General features: G+C 40.6%; 2 protein-coding genes across 2 annotated transcripts; both read right to left on the bottom strand.

The window, feature by feature from the left end:
- Nucleotides 1-1,625: 1,625 nt before the first annotated feature.
- On the bottom strand, nucleotides 1,626-7,589 carry LOC121859034. Its single transcript, XM_042355696.1, has 4 exons — nucleotides 7,462-7,589; nucleotides 3,303-3,435; nucleotides 2,102-2,211; nucleotides 1,626-1,890 (listed from the first exon to the last, which is right to left on the bottom strand). The coding sequence occupies exons 2-4, from the start codon at nucleotides 3,385-3,387 to the stop codon at nucleotides 1,741-1,743; spliced, it is 345 nt and encodes a 114-aa protein (XP_042211630.1). The 5' UTR covers nucleotides 3,388-3,435; nucleotides 7,462-7,589; the 3' UTR covers nucleotides 1,626-1,740.
- A 5,258-nt stretch (nucleotides 7,590-12,847) lies between these two features.
- On the bottom strand, nucleotides 12,848-16,300 carry LOC121859033. The gene is made up of 4 exons (XM_042355695.1): nucleotides 16,218-16,300; nucleotides 14,524-14,656; nucleotides 13,324-13,433; nucleotides 12,848-13,112 (listed from the first exon to the last, which is right to left on the bottom strand). The coding sequence occupies exons 2-4, from the start codon at nucleotides 14,606-14,608 to the stop codon at nucleotides 12,939-12,941; spliced, it is 369 nt and encodes a 122-aa protein (XP_042211629.1). The 5' UTR covers nucleotides 14,609-14,656; nucleotides 16,218-16,300; the 3' UTR covers nucleotides 12,848-12,938.
- Nucleotides 16,301-21,167: the final 4,867 nt, after the last annotated feature.

Genomic DNA, 21,167 nt, shown 5'->3' with positions numbered 1-21,167 from the left:
TATATTACAATTGCACAGCCTGTTCTACCTGTGTTTGTCTGCACAGAACCATCAGTAAAAGCATAACATTCACTTGATTTAATACTCTCTATGTGTCTGTTAATAGTTTCTAGTGTGACACATCTCACCACATCGGTGTTTAACATTTGCTTACTACCAACAGGAGTGTAATTAATAGGAACTGATATGTCCAGCCAAGGAGGAATGGCATTAATAGGTTCGTCTGGGGTGATTGGGACATTCAGTTTCAGGAGATCTGCAACACTTTTATGAAGCCACGCCCCAAAGAGAGTCTTTTGTGAAAGGTTGGCGAGATGGTCGGGATTACTTAGATAGAACATCAACTCAGTTTGAGTTGCAGTTTGAGAACTATTGTTCTTCAAAACTTTGACACAAAACATGGTATTAAGTAGGGCTATCCTCTCAGATAGGGAGGGCAGTCCGAGCTCTTTCCTCATGTTTACAATTCTGGTTGATTTTGGGCAACCTAGGATGATGCGCATGGCTTCATTTTAGAGAGAGACACACGAGCATAATGGCGTAAGCTCAGTATACTACAGTTACCGAAAGTTGTATACAGAATCAATAAACCAACTTTATCACTAAACGTCATTGTTTGGGATCATATTTATAATGAATAGCTGTATCACTTACGATGAACTAATCTTCCTAAGTGTCGTGAGAACCAGGCACTTTTATATATGTTTTCGGCAACATAGAAAATAAAATCCATGAGGCAGACGTTCAGTGACCACTTATTACCTACTACAGTCGGAAAAATGTAAGCGAGAGGATAGGACAACAAAACATAATAAGATCAATTAATGAATTTCAGTAAATATATAATTCAAAATTATATATAATTGACCGATGTCGTGTGATAATGGCCGACGTATACCACCATTAAAGGACATGGAGGGGGGGGGTGGCAACTACTGAACCTTTGATGACAGAAAACAAAACAATGGGTGGCTTTTTTTGTGTGTGTGTAAGCTCTAAGAAGGATGAATGGGATGATGATTAGACAATATCGTTAAGGTAAAAAATAATAAATAAACATATATGAAGCACACATAAGCAATATACTTCACCGGTAAGATTAATATACTTCACTGGTAAGATTGACGGACGTGAGAATAATCCACAAGACCCCAAGACAATACTTGAAATATCTTGGACACACACATGTTGTTCTTTAATATTCATTGTGTATATCTAAATCACATCAGGTGTATATTTTACTGGCTTTAGTGTCGTCCAGTACGGAAGTTTTAACCCTGGCAGTGATGTCGATGACAGCATAGTTACAAGTGTCACTGTTTTTTTTTTGTTTTTTTTAACGTGACAGTCAATGACATCAAACAGTCCGTGTGATTTTATAATGTCACTGTAATTGAAATTGTAGAAATATAGAGTTAGCAGGTAGTGGTGGGGGTTATGGTGATAGTGGTGGTGATGAAAATGGTGTTGGTGATGGTACCGTGGTAGTGGTGGTGTTAGGAGCGTAGATGCGTAGTGATGTGTGAGTTACAAAATAATGTATCAGTTGTATGATGTGATCTTTTTATTTTCATATTCCTATTCGAGAAAGAGTGAAATAAGACTTAGGTTTATCAAAGAATAACTAAATAAATAAGTTTAATCTGTTGCTGAGAAATACATTTAGGTCGTTGTCTATCACAGTTTTGACCACAGAGGTAAAGTCACAGAATTTCTTCAGTGAAAGTTAAGGTGTGGTCTCTAGTTCCAGGGGCTGGGGAGCGGGAGAATGCTTGGTTTTGGCGTTGACTTGGGTGGAAGACTGGGGCCAAACACTATGGGAGGCGGTGGGTTGTTGCGATTACTGACACCGCCCAGAGGATGGACTACAGGAACGCTAATCAGAACCGCCTGTGATGGGTGACAAAAATACGTTACTTAACAAAATATTAGAGTCATAAAATGGTAAAACTACTATCAACAGAAGCAACGACTGAATCGGTTGCAGTTCCTCTAAAGTTTAAATAGAGTTCATATTATTTTTTCACTTCACTTTCATCCAACACATGTTATAGTATATCAAAAGTAGACAAAAGCTGCACCCTTCACAGTTATCACTCACCACACTAGGTTTACTGGCGTCTTTCCCTCCCAAAATCCTTATCCCATCAGTAAAGTTTTTCCCGGGTGTATTAGGGACCACCACATTGACCGGGGCCTCTCTGCTGCGATCTGGGGGAAACACAACAATCAGCTCCAGGTTACTAATACTGTATCATCATAAACAACCTTCCTCGACCCTTCATTTCCCTGTGCTATATCCTGGATACCTGACATATACACAGAGTTACCGTAATACCTGGGGATTTAGTTTAGGTTAAGATGTTTAATCCACAGATGAAATGAACTAAGGTGCCTAATCTTCACGTGATCCACATTGACTTAGCTGCTATGTACAGCACACAACCGGTGCATCGTGACAGTGTGTGCTGCGATACATAACCTTATTAGATAAATAAAACAATTATCACACTGTCTTACTCAAGCAACTGTAATATTTGTTTCATGAAACTTCAATAAACATATACATTAGCCGAGAGGCAGTGTGGTAGTAACTGAAGATAAAACCGGGAACTTTAGTCTAATATATGATAAGTGGATGTACGTATGATATGTATGATACTATACCCAAGCTGCAGGAAAGAGAGAGAAGCGTATTATGCTATGACCACTTGTGGACAGACAAACCTAACCACTTGCGTCATGACCTGTACGGGCGTAGAATAAAGTAGATACAAATATAACAACAGTTTCCTGGGCTACTGACGTCATGACAGAAGCTTCCACTAACGCTTCTCTTTAAGGAAAAACTTGTACACGGGCTAACATGACTCAACCAGGTCGTATTCTGTTGACTTAACCTTGGCTAACCAAACTATGTCTGTTATCAAATATAAAACAGGTGAATATTTCGATAAAGCCCTAAACGTATGATAGTGTTATAAGATAGAGATTTGAACATGATATACATAGATAAGATAGAGCTTAGAATATCCGATAGATAGGTAAGTTAAGCTTTGAACATGATATAGGTAAATAAGATAGAGCTTTGAATATCCGATAGACAGATAATATATAGCTTTGTTTGCACGTCTGGAAGATCATGAATAAATTGAGAAAATACAGGAAATGTCATGTAAACACAGAATAAACTTGAACAAATCGGAAAAAAAACACTGAAAAATTCCTGGAAAGTCGGGAAATGTCCTGAAAATCGGAAATAAATTGTCAACGATCTATGAACCCTATAATAAAATTCTTACCAGGCATCGCAGAGCAGACAGCAGCAAACAGCAGCACCAACCAGTACACCATACACGTCTTGATGGTAGCAGCCATCCTCACCATGGTAGGAGAGAGAGAGGGGGTAGTGGCAGGTCCTAGTGACGACGAAACCTGAGGGTAAATGTCCTCTTGTTATGAAAATTTTCCACCACAAAGTTATTGTTTTTTATGTAGAAAAAAATCTGTTTCTTTTTTTACTCTTTGATTTTGTTAGTTAGAATTTAAAGTATTTATTGTATGATATTAAACAGTCAAGGAGGGAATATTAATGAAAGGAAATGAAGTGTGTTCGTATACAAGAAGTGGTGACTTATGCACTAAATACCTGCCTGGTTGTCCTGTTTACTACTGCTTGACTTAAAATATTACCGTACTGTACGTAAGCAACACCGGAAGGTAATTACATATTGCGTCATATTGTACTCCTTTGTCTGTCTCACACACACTTGACTCTTATGGAAATATTATAAATAAAAATATCATTATAATATCTCCAGGGACTTGGGAAATGTTATTGATCAAATTCTCTTGTGTGTAAACATCTGCGTCCTTATCTTGACAGGAAAATATATAAATTGTTATATTGCACTCTAGGCATGTTAAGCTTTCACTGTTCTTATTTCCTGTTTACATCTCTTTCTTAAGCGGACGGCTTGACACGCGTTGTTGTTTTGTTGTTGTTGTTGCTATTATTGCTTGTAGTCGGATGTCTCTTTGGCCTGGTATACTTCTACTGCTACTACTACTACTACTATTTTTTTTTTTTTTTTTTTAAACGTGGCCTCCAGCCTCCCCCAATAGCCACACCTTCGCCGCCATTTATTTACCTTAATATTAAATATCCTAATACATAAGAAGCTATCCTATCTGTGTTAAATTAGTTGAGCCGCGGATCTATGCGGCATTCAGTGACTGTAGCCTCATAGTCAATATCTGCAGCAGTTGTCGGAGTAGGGGCAGAAACTCTCGTTCCCCTGAGGCAAAGCAAAGCCGACCGAAGGAGAGAGAAAGACAGTCGACATCTCATCCAGGCTGTAACATAACTTCTGGGCTGCTGCTTCTGTTCCGAGATCAACTCCGCGAGTCTGGCGTAGAAACATCTTGCACTTGGGCCCATCCCACCAGAGGTTGTGAACACTAGAAGAGTGAAGCTGCCTTGATCAACGTTTTGAATTCTCTCCCCATATGCCCTTCTCTTGTCGTTCTCGTTCCTCCTATGTGCAGCATCGAGAGCTAGGCTACGGTGACATGCGGCCATGGGATCAAAAATCCTGATGTCGAAGAAAGCTCGCTGTCCCCGCGTCCAGAATCCTCGAGCACTGACGTCCACACGGGCTTCGTTAGATGCTTAAGTCAGTGAGAACAACTCAACAGTAACAGTGGTACCCAAGTTGACCTTTCACACAGTGAGGTCCCAGGTACCCAGTGATAACGGCCTGTGAGACCCAACTACCAGCGATGTGTTAGTCCGTCTACGATAGGAAGGCCTGGAACCACACCTCACTCATATAACACCATCTGTGAGGGAATTACTACACCACGTGAGGCCCTCATAACACCATATGTGAAGGAGTTACTACACCACATGTCCCTCATAACACCATCTGTAAGGGAATTACTACACCACGTGAGGCCCCTCATAACACCATCTGTGAGGTTACTACACCACGTGAGGCCCTCAGCCATCATAACACCATCTGTGAGGAATTACACCACGTGAGGCCCCTCATAACACCATCTGTGAGGGAATTACTACACCACGTGAGGCCTCATAACACCATCTGTGAGCTACACCACGTGAGGCCCTCATAACACCATCTGTGAGGGAATTACTACACCACGTGAGGCCCCTCATAACACCATCTGTGAGGGAACTACTACACCACGTGAGGTCCCTCCTAACACCATCTGGGAGGGAGTTACTACACTACGTTTTTGCTGTTCAACACCTACATTAATCTGTGTGTTCACTGTATGTTCCTTTACCTTTCTCTAATGAAGGCTTTTGTTAAACCACCAATGTATGTAATAAGTCATTTATGTCCAATGTATATTTTCAGCCTTCGGGCTGCAGAACTTTTTCAATAAACCGTTAATTATTATTATTATTATTATTATGTGTTTGAAGTCCTGTGTTGGAAGATCTCGCCATCCAATGGAAGGAGGGTCGGTTCTACCATGACGTCCCGGCAGATTTCCTTCAACATATTTGCTGTGAGATCCCTTACCTCGTCATGCCTCATGCATATGAAGCCCCCCTTCTTCCAGACCATGGCGTGATCGCCATCATAGGAAGAGCCACACACGCATTGGGAGGGCAAACCATCTACTGGCCAACCGTACCTTAGAGCAATGGCATCTGCAAATTCTTGTTTGTTAAGGCTGAAACCATTTGCCCTTATCGGTAACGTAGTTAACCAGTTCGAGGCGCCCACCTCCTGTGCTATAGCTACTTTTTTTGTCAAATTTTCTGGAACCTGCAGCAATAGTTACTGCAACATGTCATTTTGGCAGTGCTGCCGATCTGTCGTAATGGACCTACGAATCTTATTTACTTCGCTGGCATCCACTTCCCCTTTTGCATTCTGGGCTATTATGTGGTCCGTGAGGGCTGCCGTGAGCTTAAGTGAATTTTGATGTTCAGTGTCGGCAATCTCCTCTGGATTAGTTAGTCCCATCCCTCCCAGTCTTGGTGGAAGTGCAAGAGGTGTTCTTTCTGCTGGGGTTAAGTCAGGGTGTTTCACTAGTTTGGGAATGAACTTGACACTAATAGCTTCTTCCAGAGGGTGGAGGAGGGGTCCGATCTCAGGGATGGTACGCATCATGTAGTTCCAGCGATGCTGGAATGCTACTACTACTACTACTACTACTACTAATAATAATAATAATAATAATAGTAATAAGTATAATAACGGTAAACCGTCAGGTCGTATCTTGACAATACTTAGAAAACCTGGAGAGATCTTTTTGACGTCACCAACAAGTTCTGATGCATATAATACTTAGCGTCATCCATAACACATCAGGTTATTTGTTTCCTACTGCTACGCCTCCTGAACTACCCCCACCAAACACACCAACCACATACAGGGCATCCCAAAGTAGTTGTAAGTGCCTTCTTTACCCCCAATCTGTCTCATCCCCCTCCCCCCACTCCCAGTTTGGTGCTTTCCCTGTGAGTGCTCAGTCTGTCACTACGAAGACCTTCAGTTTCCGTTCTAGAAAGCCTTTGATACTCTTCCTGAATCTGATAAATTACCCCGCTATTGTGACTGAAGGCAATTTATGACAGGAATTCAAAACACACACACACACACACCTCTGATATAAACTCCATAAATCACTAATCTATTTTTTGTATACACTATTTTTTCTTTTGTTTCCTGATCATTTTTTTCGGCATCTTATGTTTGTATGATGGATCTGTGGTGTTGGGTTATGTTAGGTAAGATGTGTATTTAACCACGAAAGTCTTGTCGCTTCTACTCCTGAACCACGAACCCCGAGATTCAAACTTGTGAACCCGAAGCGCAATGTACACCAATGTATTATTCTGTCCATATATGCTTCGGATTCGCGAGTCTGGATCTCGGGGTTCGTGGTTCAGGAAGAGAGGCGACAGGACTTTTGTGGATGACTGTATATCGGCCATTACTCATACACTAGGAATTGTCCCTAGGGTGTGCCAGGGAGGTGCTCATCAGAATATGTAAGTCGTAAAAATCACCAAAATATAAACCGGTGTGTGTGTGTGAAGCTCAACCTCTAAGAACCTGGCAAAACACGCCATGCGTAGTAGGAAGTGAGTATTGTTACCTTCTATTCTATTGCTCTTTGCTTATGCTAGAGACTTTCTGTCCAGTCGGAAGGCAGATATTAGCCTGAGACGTTTCCACACAACAAGCGCTTTACACACAGCCCTAAAGATGTAGAAACATACGAGCAAAAAAAAAAAAATTCAACCATAAAGTCACACATCTAAATGACATTAGCATATTTACGTCTCACGATATTTAGAAATGTTAATTTTCACTTCAAACTTCCCAATGACAACTGCCAACGAGGACAATGGGAGAATGGAAACACGCCGGCGAGGACGATGAGTTAATGACTTAAACGAAAGAGGAAACAACTCACCTGAGAAGACAGTGAGGGACGAGCTCAAGGGACACGACTGCTCCTGGTGGCGCCGACAAGACTGAACAATCCGCTCCCCGTCCACTCCTTTTATGTGGGGAGGAACTCCTTGTTCCTCGCCGTCGTCACTGCTGGCATAAAGAAACGAGGAAAACTAAGCTGACCTTGATTCCTAGAAGCTTAATGCTAGTATTCGTTCAACTATACGTCCCACTCAACCTGCGGTAGGAAATAAATCGAAAATTCTCTTTAATGCAATTGACCAGCACACTTCAGATTTTGCTACAATGAGATGGATGATTCCTTCTCTATTGGTCAATTCTTATGGAAATTCTCTGGAAGTTCACTGGGGAATTCCAGAGGATAATTTTTCCCGTGCATTTTTTTTTATCTTCGTTTATACTGATATGCTAAAAAATAAAAGTAGTGTTTTGTTATCTATTGCAACGTCTGGTGCACAGTGTGATGCGTCTCTCAGTCAAGGAACTCTTGCAGGTGGTGTGTGGTCAGGAGTTCATGTATCTGTTGCTGAAAATCTCCACCATGGTTATACACTGAGCGCTAAATGGGTTCTCTCTCTCTTTGCGGTGTGTGTGTGTGTTTAACCATTAAATATGGATAATTGTCTACAGAACTTTTAAAAACCAACTGGTAAATTTTTTTCTGTTTTATTTTCGACGTCGTTTATCATCATAAGATTGCCAAATTGTTCCTAAAGTAGGTTAGGTTAGGTTAGGTTAGTTACATAGAAATATACTATGACCTTTATTCTGTCTTTAAGAATAATCAATGAATGCAAAGTATTAATAAAAGGCTTCAACACACTAGGAAAACTCAACACTATAGGAGAACTCAATACTCTAGGACAGTGGTTCTCAACCTTGTTTGCCCCAGGCACCCCTTTCACCATATGTCAGAATGCCATTCCCCCCTCCTTTCCAAGATTGTCTGCCTCAAAAAGTGCATTCCAAATAATATGCATATAATACTGAAAATCCTAAATTTTTTCCATATTAGTATCAGTTACCCCCCCCCTGAAAACCTGAGGGGGGAAATTCCCTCCTGGTTGAGAACCCCTGCTCTAGGAGAACTCAACACTCTAGGAGAACTCGTTACCTTTAATTATTTCTTTACTTAGAAACACAGTGCAACGTTTGGTAGCTGACATGAAATGAATTCACAAGAAACGATTCAGTGCTAAAACGAATAAGATGGAAAATGAACAGTGTATCACACCCACACAGTCAGTGGTGAGTGAGGACAGTCGACCCAGTGGCGGCCGACGTTCATTTATATTTATACCACAATGGAATCCTCTGGCCTCACCTTCTCTAGTTTGTTATGAGGCAAGAGGATGTTAATGTCTTTTTCACCCTCTAACCAATGGACGTAATGGATGCTTAGTATTGTTTTGTCACAACTACTGTAACCTCCGGCCGTCCCTACGCTGAGGCTTCATTTCGCGTGGATGTGTAATGTTAGTGGCTCACCCTCGCTATACTACCTTCATTACCCTCTGTGTGGTACGTCACCCACCTCGCTCCCCCAACAGAGATACTCTAGTTAATCATCTCATTACCACCTGAGTTTGGTATCCATGTGACACATTAGTTCCATTATGAGATTTTAACGAAAGTGTTACCACATAGCTCCAGGAGCAGCTGCATCTATCACAAATAGTGAATTTTCCCTCTTCGTTCATAACACACTCGATCTTAACTGACTTAGCCGACAGTTACTTCATCAATGACAGGTAACACTTACTTCCGTAATGACAGGTAACAGTTACTTCAGTAATGACAGGTAACACTTACTTCCTCAATGACAGGTAACAGTTACTTCAGTAATGACAGGTAACAGTTACTTCCGTAATGACAGGTGAGTTACTTCAGTAATGACAGGTAACAGTTACTTTCGTAATGACAATTGTTACTTCAGTAATGACAGGTTACGGTTATTTCAGTAATAACAGCTAACAGCCACCTCCGTAACGACAGGTAAATGCCACTCGGTTATGACAGTTAAAGAGTTACTTAAGTCTTGGCAGAGAGACAGTTACCCCACAAGTCTCCTTTTCTTTGTTATCACATTAGACGCAAGAGTTGCCCCGAAAATAAACTAAATCGTCTTGGAACGGAAACTGAAAAGACCACTACCACGAAGCTGTCAAGTTTGGATAATGAAGAAAATGACGAATGAGCTAATATGAGTCATCAGTGTAATTGTAAGAATATGAAACTTGTTACGAGAGGTCAGCCTTTTCATGTACCGGATACACAGTAGCAGAGGTGAGTAATACAGAAACGATTCACCCTTTATAGTTACCCAGGGAAAGGTGAAGGACGGATGAGTTAAAGATGCGTCAATGAAATTACATAGTTAAGGAAAGTTGTGGGGTATGGGATTTTTGGTTCTCACTCAGGATGGGATGGAGAAAGGAAACTCACAATGTGCTCTTAGTATACATGTTGTATTGGTTGTACAATGCAGCTTGGTGCTGGGAAGGCAGCATGGTTACAAGCGTGATGTAGAGAGAGCTGGTTGGTGAGGATGCTCAGAGGAGGACAGCTTGTGGGTCGCCATGCTCGCCGGCGGGAGCGAGGACCGCCAGGCAGGCGGAGGAGGAGGAGGTGTTGCTGGCTAGTTGGTGTAGGTAGAAAGAGGCTGGTCACCACGAGGTCAGGTCTTAAATAGCGGGGGGGTAGGCGTGGCTTAGTAGTTGACCTCCGTCATGTAAGGCGGCGCTGGTTGACCTAGACCACGAGGCATACACTGTGGAATTCGCGGGGTCGGCTACTCAGCGACAAACAGCGTTTGTAGGGGAGAAATCCACTACAAAGTTACATGCACTGTGTGTGTGTGTGTGTGTGTGTGTGTGTGTGTGTGTGTGTGTGTGTGTGTGTGTGTGTGTGTGTGTTGTGTGTTGTGTGTGTGTGTGTGTGTGTGTGTGTGTGTGTGCGTGTGTGTGCGTGTGTGTGTGTGTGTGTGTGTGTGTGTGTGTGTGTGTGTGTGTGTGTGTGTGACTAACTTCGTGTATTAGGAATAGAAGCATACCTTCATTCAATAAGTCAAGAGGAAGCGAGTCTGATCGTTTGACCTTTATGTTAACAAACTAATCATACTGATCAAGAAACGTTTCCCAAGACGTTAATAATTATGTGTTTCAGGATTTCTAACGGTAATGATTTAATACTACTGTTATGTGATGCGTACAGTGTAAGTAAAGAGAAATTAATAATGTCGTAGGAAGGAAACTCGTGAAATACCTATGAAAAGTTTTTGTTGGAATAGGTTTGGTTGTGGTTCAATGTGTCGTAAATTTTTAGCATGATAAGTATTCCCCGTCCAGCCACACGACTGTATCAAAACCTGGAGCTACTGAAGAGGTCTTGGTTGTGGTGGCATGTCCAAATGTAGAAGAGGACGAGTACATAAGAACAAAAGAAAATATGGAGTCTGCAATAGGCCGGTTGGCCTGTGCATGGCAGCTCCTATCGAGAGTTGCTACCACTCTATATCATCCATGAATTTATCCAGCCTCCTTTAGAAACTTTCCAGCGTTCCAGCACTTACTACAAAGTTGTTAAGCTTGTTCCACTCATCCACCACCCTATTTGAGAACCAGTTTCTTCCTATCTCCCTCGTAAACCTAAACTTATCCAACTTAAATCCGTTGCTCCAAGTCCTATCCTGCTCGGATATTATAAGAACTTTATCTATATTTCCTTTATTGATTCCTTTCACCCACTTAAATACTTCTATCATATCTCCCCGCACTCTTCGTCTTTCTAGGGAATGCAAGTATAGTTTCTTTAACCTATCCTGATATGGAAGGTTTCTAAGTCCCGGAAATATTTTCGTCATTTTTCGCTGCACCGACTCTAGAGAATTGATATCCATTCTATAATAAGAGTAAGAAGAGAGAGCGAGGAGAGGAATGAGAACTTTCAAACATATCTTCATCTCCATACTAAGCCAGTGTTACCTATGTCGCCCCCAGTTAATTCTTCAGTAGTTTTTTTCAACTCGTCCTAGAATCTTCACTTCCTTGATCCATATTTTCTTCCTACTGTGATTTCCAATGCCTCTAAGATTGATGTTAACAACCGGGCAACACAGCACATGAGTCAGTAATACTTTCTATCTGCCGGTCACCTTTTTGTAGTCTTTCTTGGTCATCTTTTTTTTTCAGGCTTGTGGGTTAAAGTGGGCAGGTATGACAGCTACCCTTGACAACAACGCCCGTGTGTGTGTGGTGAAGCTTGTGTATAATGAATGTTGACAGAGGGAGTGTTGTTGTTGTTGCTTCATATTTGGGTGGTTTATACAGAATCAGTAAACCAACTTTATCACTAAACGTTATTGTTTGGGATCATATTTATAATGAATAACTGTATCACTTACGATGAACTGATCTTCCTAAATGTCGTGAGAACCAGGCACTATTATATATGTTTTCGGCAACACGGGAAGTTTATAATAGATAAAAGCAAATCCGGAATATAATTTACTACAAATAACTAGTGAATACACAGAAGATAAAATCCATGAGGGAGACGTTTCAGTGACCACTTATTACCTACTACAGTCGGAAAAATGTAAGCGAGAGGATAGGACAACAAAACATAATAAGATCAGTTAATGAATTTCAGTCAATATATAATTCAAAATTATAAATAATTGACCGATGTCGTGTGATAATGGCCGACGTATACCACCATTAAAGGACATGGAGGGGGGGGGGGTGGCAACTACTGAACCTTTGATGACAGAAAACAAAACAATTGGTTGCTCATTTTGTGTGTGTAAGCTCTAAGAAGGATGAATGGGATGATGATTAGACAATATCGTTAAGGTATAAATTAATAAATAAACATATATGAAGCACACATAAGCAATATACTTCACCGGTAAGATTAATATACTTCACTGGTAAGATTGACGGACGTGAGAATAATCCACAAGACCCCAAGACAATACTTGAAATATCTTAGACACACACAGGGTGTTCTTTAATATTCATTGTGTATATCTAAATCACATCAGGTGTATATTTCACTGGCTTTAGTGTCGTCCAGTACGGAAGTTTTAACCCTGGCAGTGATGTCGATGATAGCATAGTTATAAGTGTCACTGTGTGATTTTATAATGTCACTGTAATTGAAATTGTAGAAATATAGAGTTAGCAGGTAGTGGTGGGGGTTATGGTGATAGTGGTGGTGATGAAAATGGTGTTGGTGATGGTACCGTGGTAGTGGTGGTGTTAGGAGCGTAGATGCGTAGTGATGTGTGAGTTACAAAATAATGTATCAGTTGTATGATGTGATCTTTTCATATTCATATTCGAGAAAGAATGAAATAAAACTTAGGTTTATCAAACAATAACTAAATAAATAAGTTTAATCTGTTGCTGAGAAATACATTTAGGTCGTTGTCTATCACAGTTTTGACCACAGAGGTAAAGTCACAAAATTTCTTCAGTGAAAGTTAAGGTGTGGTCTCCAGTTCCAGGGGCTGGGGCGTGGGGGATAGTATGGTCTTGGCATTGGCCTGGGTGGAAGACTGGGGCCGAACACTATGGGAGGCGGTGGGTTCCTGCGATTACTGACACCACCCAGAGAATGGACCACAGGAACGCTACTCAGAACCGCCTGTGATGGGTGACAAAAATACGTTACTTAACAAAATATTAGAGTCATAAAATGGTAAAACTACTATCAACAGAAGCAACGACTGAATCGGTTGCAGTTCCTCTAAAGTTTAAATAGAGTTCATATTATTTTTTCACTTCACTTTCATCCAACACATGTTATAGTATATCAAAAGTAGACAAAAGCTGCACCCTTCACAGTTATCACTCACCACACTAGGTTTACTGGCGTCTCGGCCTCCGAAAATCCTTAACCCATCAGTAAAGTTATACCCGGGTGTACTAGGGACCACCAGATTGACCGGGGCCTCTCTGCTGTGATCTGGGGGAAACACAACAATCAGCTCCAGGTTACTAATACTGTATCATCATAAACAACCTTCCTCGACCCTTCATTTCCCTGTGCTATATCCTGGATACCTGACATATACACAGAGTTACCGTAATACCTGGGGATTTAGTTTAGGTTAAGATGTTTAATCCACAGATGAAATGAACTAAGGTGCCTAATCTTCACGTGATCCACATTGACTTAGCTGCTATGTACAGCACACAACCGGTGCATCGTGACAGTGTGTGCTGCGATACATAACCTAATTCGATAAATAAAACAATTATCACACTGTCTTACTCAAGCAACTGTAATATTTGTTTCATGAAACTTCAATAAACATATACATTAGCCGAGAGGCAGTGTGGTAGTAACTGAAGATAAAACCGGGAACTTTAGTCTAATATATGATAAGTGGATGTACGTATGATATGTATGATACTATACCCAAGCTGCAGGAAAGAGAGAGAAGCGTATTATGCTATGACCACTTGAGGACAGACAAACCTAACCACTTGCGTCATGACTTGTACGGACGTAGAATAAAGTAGATACGAATATAACAACGGTTTCCTGGGCTACTGACGTCATGACAGAAGCTTCCACTAACGCTTCCCTTTAAGGAAAAACTTGTACACGGGCTAACATGACTCAACCAGGTCGTATTCTGTTGACTTAACCTTGGCTAACCAAACTATGTCTGTTATCAAATATAAAACAGGTGAATATTTCGATAAAGCCCTAAAGGTATGATAGTGTTATAAGATAGAGATTTGAACATGATATACATAGATAAGATAGAGTTTAGAATATCCGATAGATAGGTAAGTTAAGCTTTGAACATGATATAGGTAGATAAGATAGAGCTTTGAATATCCGATAGACAGATAATATATAGCTTTGTTTGCACGTCTGGAAGATCATGAATAAATTGAGAAAATACAGGAAATGTCATGTAAACACAGAATAAACTTGAACAAATCGGAAAATAACACTGAAAAATTCCTGGAAAGTCGGTAAATGTCCTGAAAATCAGAAATAAATTGTCAACGATCTATGAAACCTATAATAAAACTCTTACCAGGCATCGCAGAGCAGACAGCAGCAAACAGCAGCACCAACCAGTACACCATACACGTCTTGAGGGTAGCAGCCATCCTCACCATGGTAGGAGAGAGAGAGGGGGTAGTGGCAGGTCCTAGTGACGACGAAACCTGAGGGTAAATGTCATCTTGTTATGAATATTTTCCACCACAAAGTTATTGTTTTTTATGTAGAAAAAAAATCTGTTTCTTTTTTTACTCTTTGATTTTGTTAGTTAGAATTAAAGTATTTATTGTATGATATTAAACAGTCAAGGAGGGAATATTAATGAAAGGAAATGAAGTGTGTTCGTATACAAGAAGTGGTGACTTATGCACTAAATACCTGCCTGGTTGTCCTGTTTACTACTGCTTGACTTAAAATATTACTGTACTGTACGTAAGCAACACCGGAAGGTAATTACATATTGCGTCATATTGTACTCCTCTCTCTCTCTCACACACACTTGACTCTTATGGAAATATCTTGACAATACTTAGAAAACCTGGAGAGATCTTTTTGACGTCACAAACAAGTTCTGATGCATATAATACTTAGCGTCATCCATAACACATCAGGTTATTTGTTTCCTACTGCTACGCCTCCTGAACTACCCCCATCAAACACACCAACCACATACAGGGCATCCCAAAGTAGTTGTAAGTGCCTTCTTTACCCCCAATCTATCTCATCCCCCTCCCCCCACTCCCAGTTTGGTGCTTTCCCAGTGAGTGCTCAGTTTATCACTACGAATACCTTCAGTTTCCGTTCTAGAAAGCCTTTGATACGCTTCCTGAATCTGATAAATTACCCCGCTATTGTGACTGAAGGCAATTTATGACAGGAATTCAAAACATACACACACACACCTCTGATATAAACTCCATAAATCACTAATCTATTTTTTGTATACACTATTTTTTCTTTTGTTTCCTGATCATTTTTTTTCGGCATCTTATGTATGTATGATGGATCTGTGGTGTTGGGTTGTGTTAGGTAAAATGTGTATTTAACCACGAAAGTCTTGTCGCTTCTACTCCTGAACCACGAACCCCGAGATTCAAACTTGTGAACCCGAAGCGCAATGTACACCGATGTATTATTCTGTCCATATATGCTTCGGATTCACGAGTCTGGATCTCGGGGTTCGTGGTTCAGAAAGAGAGGCGACAGGACTTTTGTGGATGACTGTATATTGGTCATTACTCACACACTAGGAATTGCCCCCAGGGTGTGCCAGGGAGGTGCTCATGAGAATGTGGAAGTCGTAAAAATCACCATAATATAATCCTGTGTGTGTGTGTGTGAAGGTCAACCTCTAATGACCTGGCAAAACACGCCATGCGCAGTAGGAAGTGAGTATTGTTACCTTCTATTCTATTGCTCTTCGCTTATGGTAGAGACTTTCTGTCAAGTCGGAAGGCAGATATTAGCCTGAGCCGTTTCCACACAACAAGCGCTTTACACACAGTCCCAAAGATGTAGAAACATACGTGCAAAAAAAAATAAACATTTCAACCATAAAGTCACACATCTCAATGACATTAGCATATTTACGTCTCACGATATCTAAAAATGTAATTTTCACTTCAAACTTCCCAATGACAACTGCCAACGAGGACAATGGGAGAATGGAAACACGCCGGCGAGGACGATGAGTTAATGACTTAAACGAAAGAGGAAACAACTCACCTGAGAAGACAGTGAGGGACAAGCTCAAGGGACACGACTGCTCCTGGTGGCGCCGACAACAAGACTGAACAACCCGCTTCCCGTCCACTCCTTTTATGTGGGGAGGAACTCCTTGTTCTTCGCCGTCGTCACTGCTGGCGTAAAGAAACGAGGAAACTAAGCTGAACTTGATTCCTAGAAGCTTAATGGTAGTATTCGTTCAACTGTACGTCCCACTCAACCTGCTCAAAAAAAAGGGTAGTGTTGTGTTATCTATTGCAACGTCTGGTGCACAGTGTGATGCGTCTCTCAGTCAAGGATCCCTTGCAGGTGGTGTGTGGTCAGGAGTTCATGTATCTGTTGCTGAAAATCTCCACCATGATTATACACTGAGGTCTAAATAGGTTTTCTCTCTCTTTGTGTAATAATAATTACAAATAATATACAAGTAACATAAGTGATACAAATAAGATATATAATAACTAGATGGGGAAAAGCTCAAACTACTGTACAGTGTATTTCAACAGAGTGACAGTGCAAGACGCAGTATTTACTGGGAGTGAATACACTAGTTTATTACAAGTTATTGATAATTTTTACAATGGTTGGGACTGGGCTGTTCTTATAGCGATCAGTTTGTACACGTATGGGCTGGATGCGGTTGTGGTGTCGAACAGCAATTCTCGGGCTAGGGATCTCAGGTGGTGTGTGTGTGTGGTTAACCATTAAATATGGATAATCGTCTACAGAACCTTTAAAAACCAACTGGTAAATTTTTTTGTTTTATTTATTATTTCGTTTACCATCGTAAGATTGCCAAATTGTTCCTAAAGTAGGTTAGGTTAGGTTACACAGAAATATACTATGACCTTTATTCTGTCTTTAAGAATAATCAATGAATGCAAAGTATTAATAAAAGGCTTCAACACTATAGGAGAACTCAACACTACTGTACAGGAGAACTCGTCACCTTTTTGTTTTCTTTATTTAGAAACACACATCCACGTATTACTTCCTCTTCAAGAAAACAGTGCAACGTTTGGTGGCTGACCTGAAATTAATTCACAAGAAAAGATTTAGTGCCATAACGAATAAGATGGAAAATGAACAGTGTATCACACCCACACAGTCAGTGGTGAGTGAGGACAGTCGACCCAGTGGCGGCCGATGTTCATTTATATTTATACCACAGTGGAATCCTCTGGCCGCACCTTCTCTAGTTTGTTATGAGAAAAGAGGTACTCTGATGTTAATGTCTTTTTCACCCTCTAACCAATGGACGTAACGGATGCTTAGTATTGTTTTGTCACAACTACTGTAACCTCCGGCCGTCCCTACGCTGAGGCTTCATTTCGCGTGGATGTGTTATGTTAGTGGCTCACCCTCGCTATACTACCTTCATTACCCTCTGTGTGGTACGTCACCCACCTCGCTCCCCCAAGAGAGATACTCTAGTCAATCATCTCATTACCACCTGAGTTTGGTATCTATATGACACATTAGTTCAATTATGAGATTTTAACGAAAGTGTTACCACATAGCTCCAGGAGCAGCTGCATCTATCACAAATTGTGAATTTTCCCTCTTCGTTCATAACACACTCCACCTTAACTGACTTAGCCGACAGTTACTTCAGTAATGACAGGTAACACGTACTTCCGTAATGATAGGTAACAGTTACTTCAGTAATGACAGGTAGCATTTACTTCCTCAATGACAGGTAACAGTTACTTCCGTAATGACAGGTGAGTTACTTCAGTAATGACAGGTGAGTTACTTCAGTAATGACATGTAACAGTTAGTTCTGTAATGACAATTGTTACTTCAGTAATGACAGGTAACGGTTATTTCAGTAATAACAGGTAACAGCCACCTCCGTAATGACAGGTAACAACCACCTCCGTAACGACAGTAACAACCACCTCAGTAACGACTGGTAACAACCACGTCAGTAACGACAGGTAACAACCACGTCAGTAACGACAGGTGAAGGCCACTCGGTTATGACAGTTAAAGAGTTACTTAAGTCTTGGCAGAGAGACAGTTACCCCACAAGTCTCATTTTCTTTGTTATCACATTAGACGCAAGAGTTGCCCCGAAAATAAACTAAATCGTCTTGGAACGGAAACTGAAAAGACCACTACCACGAAGCTGTCAAGTTTGGATAATGAAGAAAATGACGAATGAGCTAATATGAGTCATCAGTGTAATTGTAAGAATATGAAACGTATTTCTTCTTTACTTGTTAACGAAAGGTCAGCCATTTCATGTACCGGATACACAGTAGCAGAGTGAGTAGCAGAGGTGAGTAATACAGAAGCGATTCACCCTTTATAGTTACCCAGGGAAAGGTGAAGGACGGATGAGTTAAAGATGCGTCAATGAAATTACATAGTTTAGGAAAGTTACATGCACTGTGTGTGTGTGTGTGTGTGTGTGTGTGTGTGTGTGTGTGTGTGTGTGTGTGTGTGTGTGTGTGTGTGTGTGTGTGTGTGTGTGTGTGTGTGTGTGTGTGTGTGTGTGTGTGTGTGTGTGTGTGTGTGTGTGTGTGTGTGTGTGTGTGTGTGTGTGTGTGTGTGTGTGTGTGTGTGTGTGTGTGTGTGTGTGTGTGTGTGTGTGTGTGTAGGAATAGATGCATACCTTCAATAAATCAAGAAGAAGCGAGTGTGATCCTTTGACCTTTATGTTAACAAACTAATCATACTGACAAAGAAACGTTTCCCAAGACGTTAATGATTTTGTGTTTCAGGATTTTTAACGGTAATGATTTAATACTACTGTTATGTGATGCGTACAGTGTAAGTAAAGAACAAATAATAATGTCGTAGGAAGGAAACTCGTGGAATACCTATGAAAAGTTTTTGTTGGAATAGGTTTGGTTGTGGTTCAATGTGTCGTAAATTTTTAAGAACATAAGAACATAAGAACATAAGAAAGTGGGATACTGCAGGAGGCCGACTGGCCCATACAGGGCAGATCCCTTTCACACCCATCCCAGCACTTCCATGTGCCTATCCAACTTCGTCTTGAAGCGCCCTAGCGTCCCCGATCCTACTATAGCACTCGGTAGCCTATTCCACATATCCACAACTCTATTACCAAACCAGTGCTTGCCTATATCCTATCTGAATCGGAATTTATCTAATTTAAAGCCATTTGTTCTAGTTATTTCGTTATTACTGAGCTTCAGAACATCTTCCATTTTACCCTTGTTAATCCCACTTACCCACGTGTACACCTCTATCATATCTCCCCTAACTCTACGCCTCTCTAATGAATGTAAGCCTAAGCTTTTCAGTCTTTCTTCATATGGAAGGTTTCTAATATTATGGATCATTTTTGTCATTCTTCTTTGTACTCTCTCCAAAGAATCTATGTCCATTCTATAATAAGGACACCAGAACTGAACCGCATAATCCATGTGTGGCCTCACTAATGCTAGGTAAAGTTTCAAGATAACGTCAGCAGTTCTGTTACTCACAGACCTAGATATGAACCCAAGAATCCTGTTTGCCTTGTTGCGAACGCTAATACATTGTTTTCTAGGTTTCAAGTCGTTGCTAACAAATACACCTAGATCTTTCTCACAAACTGAGTTTTCTATTTCCGTGTTATCTAGTTTATACTTAACGTTTGTATTCGTCTTCCCTATCTGTAGTACCTTGCATTTATCAGTATTAAAATTCATTTGCCAGTCTACTGACCACTCATGTAAGGTATCTAGATCTCTTTGAAGGTGTTCAAGGTCACTGTCTGAATTTATCACTCTCCCCATTTTGGTATCATCTGCAAATTTACTAATCCTACTAGTTATGCCTAAATCAAGATCATTAATGAATATAACACAGAGGCCCAATTACAGATCCTCTTCGGGGAACCCGCTGACCGCACCTCAGTCTGACTTTAACCATTTGTGATGACTTTGAGCCCAACAGTTAACCAAGACCTAATCTATTTAATACCGATCCACCTATTCATGTCATCATGAGGACCATCGAACGTTTATCAAACAATTATATCATGACTTATTACTCACCGCCCAAATACTTGAGAAAAAGTTGCCAAATTTGTGAGATGCAGAATGCCCCTCAAGAACCCAAAAGGAGAAGAATGAATTGCTGAATGTTTCAAGGTGGCTTTGATTTTGTAGCAACAATTTGACCGCAACTTCATGATTGACGGAACACTAATGACGTAATTTGACGTTATTGATTTATCACCCTTTTGAAAATCAACCATTTGCAAGTCGCTTCCGGCACTAGGCCCGATTCAGGCGATTTATATAGCCTAGTTTGTTAATTACTTTAAGCACATCGTTACTAGTAATATTGGATATTCATCAACATATTTTATACTGGGTCGTTATATACCTTAAGAACTTCTGGAACCAGCAGGGTTTTCATTTGTGAATACGGAGCGAAAATGACTATTTAACGTACTATACATTTCTAACTCATCATCAGTCATTTCTCCTATCGAGTTTTAAGGACCCATACTTAACCCGATTTATACAGTTGATAAAAGCTTGTGGGTTATTTTTCGATCTACTTGCTACCTTGATTTCATAATTTCTTGCTTTCCTAATTTCTTGCTGTAATTGTCTTGTTAGGTTCTGAGGTAAGTGATTATTTTCTTAACTTTTCTATATAATTTTTTCCTCAGAAGATCTAAGAGTCTATTATTCATCCATTTCTGGTTGGTTCCGTGATCGACCTGAATTTTCTTTTAGGATGTGCTGTTTTGGGTATTATTGATTGTCGCACAAATTGTCTTCATAAGTAGCTGCTAAAATTAAATTCGTTCCGGGTTATCCCGCCCTAAGTTGACAGTTTCCGAGGTGGGGATTAATCTTGACCATAGGTCATCCTTAGGTCTCCTGTCACCGTGCATTTTAGCTTCTAAACTGGGATCAAGGCCGAATTTTCCTTCTTCCTGCCATCCCCATATATTATGTGTTGAAATATATGGCT

Source organism: Homarus americanus, unplaced genomic scaffold, assembly GCF_018991925.1.
Source record: "Homarus americanus isolate GMGI-L3 unplaced genomic scaffold, GMGI_Hamer_2.0 scaffold21505, whole genome shotgun sequence".
Lineage (NCBI taxonomy): Eukaryota > Metazoa > Arthropoda > Malacostraca > Decapoda > Nephropidae > Homarus > Homarus americanus.
This window is presented reverse-complemented; position numbering and strand designations above follow the sequence as displayed.